Source organism: Varroa destructor, unplaced genomic scaffold (genome assembly GCF_002443255.2).
Source record: "Varroa destructor unplaced genomic scaffold, Vdes_3.0 BEIS01000003.1, whole genome shotgun sequence".
NCBI classification, from domain to species: domain Eukaryota; kingdom Metazoa; phylum Arthropoda; class Arachnida; order Mesostigmata; family Varroidae; genus Varroa; species Varroa destructor.
Genome location: NW_019211456.1, coordinates 51,461,545 through 51,470,557, shown reverse-complemented (window position 1 = coordinate 51,470,557; position 9,013 = coordinate 51,461,545). Strand labels below are relative to the sequence as shown.

Below are 9,013 nucleotides of genomic sequence, written 5' to 3'. Positions count from 1 at the left end.
CTTCCACCTCGGTTAGTAAGCTTCATAGATGTTGTACCTGAAATCTGTATTTAAATTCCTGTACATTATAAATCACCCAATGAGGACTTTCTTGGAGGATTAATTACCCTCCTTCAACATGACCTTCAATCTTCTTTCAGTCCCTGAATAGTGAATTTTCAGCATGAAAATGTTATGTAAAAACATCTTTGACTCAAAACGGCAGCCTGGATCCGAGGGCCAGTTGGTACCACAAAGGTATCAGAACCTCGATTTGGTGCTTCTAGGTGCCACGCATCTTGAAAAACAAACAACGCCGTTTACCAGCAGTCCCGCTTTGAAGACCAAAGCGGTAGGCTTGGGACTATCGTGAAGCGCTGGAGGTTTTATGTGTTTATATGCAACATCTGATAGTGATTGAAATGTACAATGGTTATTATATTATGACCTACTATATTACCCCATATTTTATCTCAAGTGCTAGGAATATTTTCTAATCCATACTTAGTACGCTTTGAACATTACTTCGCGCGAAGCTCACAAACCGGTTGATTACAAAGATGACAAGCAGATAAAGTATTTTACACAAATGACATTTGGAAGGACAAAAGATACAATAAATGTTGGCGGCTGCGTGCCTCAACAAATGTATGAGGGCTTCATGTAAGCATATAAGAAAAACTTAACGTTCATAATGTAAAAATGTTCATAAAAAGGAATTAAATATTTAGCCCCATAATGAAAACCATTCTTAAATACTTCAGCGGAAAGCTTTTTTACGGGCCATACAGGTAAAGGTAAAAAAAAACTGCGGCTAAAATCTGATTTGATGAAGACTTTAATTGTCACAGGTACTTTGAGTTTATTTTGGAATTTCAAGTGGTTTTGTGCGATTGGCACAGATTATTCTGTATCTTTGCGACGGAAAACGATAAGAATCTTTGCATTGTTAATGGCAGTTAAAACATACGTTTCAAGAAGGTTTAAAGAAATTTTTCACTGATGAGGTGATTTTTATCAAATTGTCGAGAGCAGAGCTAAACGGCTATGAATGGACGCACCAGCTGTAAAATCGCATGCTCTTCACTGTTTTCGCAAACGTCGTTACAAAATACATACATAGTAATAAATATGAAATTATCTATAATCATGCCCGCAGCAACCAATTTCTAAATCAAAGCCAAGTTTATATTGCAGCGTCATTTTTTTTGTTAGAATGCCTTTTCAATACTGCCAATGTACTCTATCAGAGAAATATCCGATACTATCGTACGTGACAAATATACTCGTAATGCAAGCATGGGCTCGCTAGTAGTATTCAAACTTGATAAACCAAAGTTTGCTAAACAGTTTGTTAAACTGGAGCTGTTTGAAGTACCAGTGAGACAGCTAAAAAGTTGCAATGTATGTGGCTGTGAACGCAGTTTTCACATCATTCACATTCAAATATATAGAAACCTAGAGTTACTTATAAACCAGTCACATTAAGATCGTCGCGAAAATAATACTTATGTTCAGAATCTGCAAGAAGTCAACCATTTATTGTAACAAAACGAATAGCCAATTTAAGCTAGAGCAAGCAACAAAAATAACGTTTTTGGGCGAGGTATGTGAGATGAATTCTAGTTACGCTCGCTCGATGTTTAACCCGCGCTGCAAACAGGATTACGACAAAGTGCTTTGCTTCCTAAAAAAAAGCTAACAACCTTATTCAACTGTAAATATAAGAAACAGTGACACTTCAAGGGACAGAGAGGCTTGAGGCGTGTATCTGTAAGTGTATGTTATTAAAACCAAACTGGGTCTACATTACAAACGTTATAATGATACACTAGCCCATGTGCTACTATCACTGACTGAAAACTGACGCGGAAAAGCACTGCATATACTCTGCGGTTCTACTAGTCTGAGTGCCAACAACATCAAATAATTGAACATCTATTGCATCACAAAACTGAAACTCCTAACGAGCGAACTGTTAAAGTTGCATCAGCTATTTGATAACAAAATAGGTTGCGCTCTTTTTACGTATTTTATGAACAATACCGTATAGTTAGGGAAGAATATATTTGATATTGAATTTGATGACTATGAAATATTAGCCAGCCAACATCCTCGTGCTTCACTCAATTGCATAGACGTGACCACCATTATTTTGCATCTATAAGCCGTATAAGTTCCGAAAATATTGTAACCTCAGTTGAGATTTTAAAAGCCTAAAAAATAGCATACCGCAAAATAAATCAGCTTATTTAGAGCTTCCACGCAAAAATCATCTACTGAAATTCATTATATACCAAAAGTTATGTTTCGGACATGATGGTTTTTTTAAACGTGGAGCATGCAAGTGACCTTACAGCTTCCTTATTTGGAGTGGCACGCGTCTTACTGAACGCCCGCGCGGCATTAGTCACAGCAGAGATCATCAACGCCTAAATACAAAAATATTGGCCCCGTGTAAACATTATGCCCGCGTTGTCGAAGTTGATTACTTTAGAAGGCAACTGTGCGGTCAATTCAGTTCTGCCATTCAGTCAATCAAAAGCCTTTATGTAACAGCAGCTGAAATATATTTGAAATTTTGAAATATCTGCGAGCTGTGTTTCTTTCTGTATGATTTATCTTCAACAGTTCGTGGTCCGTGATCAAGACAACTAAAGAGAGCTGAATTATTAGTATGTTAATAAAACATTTATCTACAAATTTATTGGTTTACAGCTATGCGACCCCTGCATAAATGTGTGAGTTATCTCCGTAGCATACTTCTCGGTAAGAATATGTTTGGAAACTTGCAGGTATCTTTTCTATTAACTTGTAACAGAAAGGCTGTTTTAAAGCGGTGTTGGGTGAAAAATTATTAGACTCTAAAATGCTTCGAAGACGTACACCGTATCAGTTTCATTTGATGTGTGTAAACGAATTTGGATTAGAAACAGATACCTTGAACTTGGCATACAAAGGAATTTGACGTTCATATAAGAGTAATATTTTCTAATAAAAATCCAGCTCATGTTTAAGACCTAGATGTTTCGGGATTATTGCCATTTCGTGCCATTAATTGTTATTATTTACTTGCATGGTTGCTAAATTACTACGTGCATTTGTTCAGTATCGAAGCAGAACAGGATGGTAAATTAATGCTTCGACCTGTACTCCTAAGACTGCTAAAGTCATTTAAATGCAGTATCGATGGTGAAGTGGAAAATTAGAAATACATGTACATGGCACCTATTGCAGTTGTCATTTGTGTTCCTCGATAGCTTTGATGTATATATATTTTCTTTTGCAATATTTTTGGACTTAGGTTGATAGGTCCACAGAAAAACAAAGCAGTCGTAGCTAACGCAGCCGTTGTTTGAACTTGCAAAATTGTAGCTCTCATTCTAGAAATAGACGTCGTCATATAATATTCCATCTGCGAATGGAAGGGAAAATGGCTGAGCAGGATTCGAAGGGGGATGCCTGTGCGGCAACGGTGATGCGCGAGGGGGACTTTGTTATCCTGAAGACAGAGAAAACCGCCCGAATGGTCCAGCTTAGAGCCGAACATCCAGTATTTGTTGACAAACGGAAAATAGAATGTACTGACATTATCGGACGACCGTGGGAACAGGTAAATGGCAAAGAATTTTCTTGTGTAGTGTATTATTGCATACTTTCAATGTTTAACAAAACTGATGGAGGTACACAATTTCAGCTATTATTTCCAGCTACTTTAATACTATACTGGGCAGCTTTCGTCAGCGGAGATCATCTGTAACATTGATTAGCAGATAAGTTGGGAGAAAATAAATTCCAAATTAAGATCTTCTATTTATGTATTGTGTCGGTACTAAAATGCTTGCTTTTTGTAGGTATTCGCTATGAGCGGGGCTAAAGGTAAAACCAACCTAATTGTCGTCCCTCGTCAAGACTACGTTGAACATCTCTTTTCGGCAACAGGAAAGGTGTCCATACAGTTTTGTTGATTCGTTTCCTAATTCAAATATTTGTATCTTTTCTGATATTGTATTTCCCCGTGAAATGATTCAAAGGGATTTCACGTCTTACCGTGTAATAGATGGTGTAAGATGCGACGTTGTATGACACTGAAATTCAACAGTGGTTTATGGAAGTGTTTATATTCTCTGTAACCTCCCTATTCCGTGAACACACGTCTCTGGCCCAGTGCTATGCTAAGAATAGAACTCATTGCTATTTAAGCTGGGCAGACATATCTGCGGGGTAAGCTAGCTTCTAATGTCCATTTCCATTACATTTTTAGGTCTTTAGTGAAGGGCAAGGACAAGACAATCGAAGCATCTGCGATGAAAATCGGTCACAGAAACTGTCACGTGAAAAGATTGAACAGTTTAAGAAGGACGGGGCCAGTTCTGTAGCGATAGTCCAATCACTGGTTGAAAACTCAGAGTCCTTTCAAGCTAAAACCGGCTATTCTCAGGAAAAATACCTTAAAAAGAAGCTCAAAAAATACGATTGCTACCTTCAGGTACTGCTACGTTTTTACCAATATTTGCGAATCATTGCAAATCTGAGAGGTACGACATTTGTATTAGGAATCTTAGGTGTCTAAATATTTGGCCCCTGTATTGCATTAGAAATGTGGCTATCTTATTTAAAATATGTTTTTATTTAGCAGTCGTAATAGAACAAAGACATTTAACCTTACAATCTTTATTTTGGTTTTATTTGTAGACTTGCCGTCCAACTGTTCGCTCACTTGCCCACCTTTACTGGAATCAGTCCCCACTCAAAGTTGGAATGCTGCGTCCAGACAGTCTGGCAACGATGCTCGCTCATGCAAATATATTATCCTCGGTAAAATAACCTAATGCAACAGATAAAAAACATTACGCGTTCTGCTTTCCATTCTGTGCTGCAGTGTTTTAGTTTCGAACTAATTTTACCTCGCTTTTTTACGCCTTTATATTTTAATGCTATATGTGTTAAGCTGAAAAACGGCAATGACGGGTTTCAGATGTGTATAGATAAGCTATAGCTTACACTGGAACGTTCTGTTATGAATGATTGAGTCTCTCCAGTGCGTATCATATGGCTTCCATAAAAGCCGAATTTACCTTTAGACTTCATAGAAATACGTGCATCGGTATGGCATAAAGCCAGCACTAATGGCATCCTAATTCTAATCTCAAAAAGACATTGAATCGACTTGATTTTTTATCTGTAGATCTATCAATAGAGTTTGTTACAAGGAACGTACGAAATAAATTTTTTATATGTTGTCAGTTACAGTACTGCATCGCAGCATGGCATGCATTTATTTCCTTAGGTTCTAACCCTTTACTTCTTATTTGGACTTACCTTGAAATTTCGGCAAACAGGGTAAATACGTCGTAATGGATTCTTACTTGGGTCTCCTAACGGCGGCAGTCCTTGAGCGATGTCCGCAAAATCAAGTGATTCAAGTTCTTGATTACCAAGGATACCAAAGCTCAACGCGACAGGCTGTGCAAGCACTCGGTTTAGGTAGGTTGCCATAATAGGGACGAACAAAAGCGTTAAACGAGTACATTTTGTACCATAATCTACAAGGAACACCCTGTATATTTTATATCGTAGTTGTCAATATCTGCCATATAGAAAAGGCAAACACCCTAAAGTAGGTCTGTGCCGCCAACGAAACATTCACTCTGACAGATTTGTTTCAGAAAATAACTTGGCTCGTACCTTACTAGCATTATGTTATGATGCATTACGTGATAGGAACGGAACGTCTTTTATGTGTCGATTATTATCTTGTCGAACGTATGGCTCGTGGTGAGGTGCTCCGAGATGACTGCCCTGAGGATCCCTCAAAAGTACGAAAAGTTGCTCGTTTCGAGAAGAATATGGCTGCTTTGAGAATTCTACACGCCAGACATGTGGACGGGTTGCTTCTCAATTGTCGGGGTGAAATTTTAGAGTCAACTGTCTTGTTATTACAGTTTTTAAAGCTCTCTCGGCCCTTTGTTATTTTCTCACCATACCTCGAGGAGCTAGCGCGATTATACGACACTTTAAAATCGACCAACTGCACTGCGATGCTTAAGGTTAGTATTGATCTATTGTTAAGTGTGCTCAGAAGTATATCATATGAAAACAAAAGAATCTTATGCACCTAAACGGCCGAAGCTATTAGTATGATATTCCATGTATAATATCCTGAGTAAACATTATTTGATTAAAACACTGTTCGTTATACACATTTTTAAATGACTCAAAGAAAATTAATGTTGTTCTATGAATTTTATTGGCTTTGTGCAAAGACGTTCAACAACAGACGTATCGTATGTTCTAGATTTACCTTGTGAACGAAATTCTGTAAAGAGTTCCCAATCAATTATTATAATAATTGTACTATCAAGTTACCATGGTGCAGAAGCAGGATCTCTTGAACTTTGACGTCTATACATATAACGCTAAAGGATTTTCGTTACAGATATCGGAGAGCTGGATTCGAGGTTACCAAATTCTCGAAAATCGGACACATCCTGAGATTAATATGCAAGGCGCTTCAGGTTATGTGCTGACAGGGATAAAGTGCGAATGATACTCAATAACACCTGGTAATAAAGATATTATGTTTGTATACAAATAATAAATTACGGTTGATCTATATATCTATAGCGACGAGTTTTTTGGGTTTTTAAGTATTATATTTATAATCGATCACGAAAATGAGGCTGTGCGCAGTATCCGTTAAGACTTCCTTTATGTCACACGAACAAATGAAGTAATTAGGTGCGACGTCTTTGAAATATTCAAATCTATCGTGTAGTATTCTTTATGAACTTTTAATATTTGAATTTTTATTGCTATAAGAATGAATATTAGTGTATGCTGCTCAAAAAATCCTGGAATCCAAGAAAAGCTACCAAAGTCCAAATTTTGAAAACTTTGTATGGCATTTATATTATAATGATTACATAAAGAATATACTGGTGAAATATACATTCACTTAGGTGCAATGAGCGCGTTATATTTGTTAAGTGATATATATTGCGTTGTAGTGCTTCCGCATATTCAACAACAAAACCTTTAAACTTAAGATCACCGTCAAAAATAGCACCTAGGATTCTGTATAAGGCTTTCGTTCAAGATGGCATAAGATGTTGCCTGAAATGACTCCCAAAGCCCTGCTAGCGGGACGATTCGTTAATTTAATTAGTCTAAGCACTAGGTGTCAACTCTATACCTGCAGAAAAGTATCCTTTAAAATTTGCCGAATTTTTCTAGTAATACGCTCTTACATCTGGTAACTATCCTTTTTTTTTAACGCTTTTCAGCCAGTAAATTTTGATCTGTTAGCATTTATGTACACTTAATTAGCTTTACGGCATCACAACAATAGATATAGTCATGCAGAGACAAGGTATCCAGATGATGTGTCTTATGTGTAAAAAATTACCAGAAAAGGACTTGAGCTAAAGTCCTTAGCATTAGGCAGGTGGGTTCTTCATTTTTGCGGGATAGATGCTAACATCTGACTAACAAAGATTAGAATAACCATTTAAATTCGTGCTTTTTAATTGCCTCTTCGTACGTTCGCTCGTGCGTCTTTCATTTATTAAAAGCTCAGTGTCAAAGGCACTAGTCCTAGGTATGTTTTGTAAGTTTATGTACAGCGTTAAATTTATCGAAGATTAAACCGACTAATGAATTGTTGCAAAATCCTGTATCGATATCTAGTTCTGTGTAAAAACAAGTATGGGCCCCGGTAAGGGCGAAGAAATATGGAAAAATGATCCACCCTGTATCTATATTAATACCGAACTACAAGTGCTTAGCTTTCAATTACTTTACACAACGATATACCGCGACAGTAATTTACAGCGCAAAGTAGCCACTATTATTATTATTCACCTGCAAAACTAATTATAGTACAACCCAAAAACAAATTATTTGTCAAAAACGTGAACACAGGTCATTGTTAATAATAAGAACTTACTATACTACGATTGCCACAGAGCTACGCGACTACTATAATATACTCTGTTAAATAAATAAATTATCGAATTAACACATGTTCACTGGGTAACCTCAGAGACTTGCTATTACTGAAACATACTAAATTTAAAATATATCATTACAATTCACGAGTTTGTCATATTTCAATCATTGGTACCCGACAAACTTTTTTGGTACTTAGTAGTAATTAAAAGATTTCCGTTATTTAACCTCCAATGGCGTTGTAAGGTTCCGTGAACATTGTGTTGCTGTCCTAATAGTCCGAGAAAAAACTAGTGTGGTAAAGGAAGCCTCTGTTTTTAGCACTCCTACTCTTCGACTAACCGTTACTTTGTTTTACCCAAATCGTTAGAGTTACGTGCGCAGTTGATCTTTTGGCGCGTCAAAGAAGAGTTTTCGGAGTTACCGACCTTTCCGAACGCGTACAAGTACACGGATATCTAGAATAGCGAATTCGTTCGCCATCTTGTTAGTAATGTTCTCGCGCCCATTGGGCTGTAATATTAGTCGTGCTTGCGTTTTCATTGTGAGTGGTGATCCATCGGTGGTAGGCCTATAAGGTACATCTCATCTGTTGGATATCGAGGACAACATATTTTCTTACATTGAACTATAAGAATATTGATACCGAAGGACGACATCATATAAGTGAATTTGGTGACGTGAATCGTGACGGTCAGGCCTTATTTGAAAGATCGAAAAGACCAGAAGTACTGATGACAAATTTTTTTTTCAGAATCCAATACACGGGTAACGGACACAAATTTATCTAATCAGCAGTTGTCACTGAAGGCTGTGTTTCCTTCGAAATCATCTCAGGCATTAGAAGCTTCATATCTATTCAAAACGCTGTCTCTCCTAAGTGAGTCCCCTCCAGTAAAAACACTATCGCCGGTTAGAACGCAGTCTTCTCGTAAGGCTCTGTTAAATCTTCACCATTTTCCACCAGAAATTTATCTCGTTTCAAAAATTCAGTTTTCCCAAAGAGACTGGATCCCTTAAAACGGCGCATCTCTTCACAAAGGCCAAATTCCCCAGAAACGTCGGAGCCCCCTCAACGGTCTGA

General features: G+C 37.4%; 1 protein-coding gene across 2 annotated transcripts; it reads left to right on the top strand.

The window, feature by feature from the left end:
* The first annotated feature begins 2,426 nt into the window (after positions 1-2,426).
* LOC111247998 (tRNA (adenine(58)-N(1))-methyltransferase non-catalytic subunit TRM6-like) lies at positions 2,427-6,605 on the top strand. Of its 2 annotated transcripts, none has more exons than XM_022799660.2 (8): positions 2,427-2,720; positions 3,355-3,592; positions 3,834-3,926; positions 4,244-4,468; positions 4,675-4,797; positions 5,322-5,466; positions 5,704-6,029; positions 6,419-6,605. In XM_022799660.2, the coding sequence occupies exons 2-8, from the start codon at positions 3,401-3,403 to the stop codon at positions 6,527-6,529; spliced, it is 1,215 nt and encodes a 404-aa protein (XP_022655395.1). In that variant the 5' UTR covers positions 2,427-2,720; positions 3,355-3,400; the 3' UTR covers positions 6,530-6,605. The 2 variants fall into 2 exon arrangements, with proteins under 2 accessions (XP_022655395.1, XP_022655394.1); XM_022799659.2 differs by having other exon boundaries at positions 2,427-2,748.
* The last annotated feature ends 2,408 nt before the right edge of the window (positions 6,606-9,013 follow it).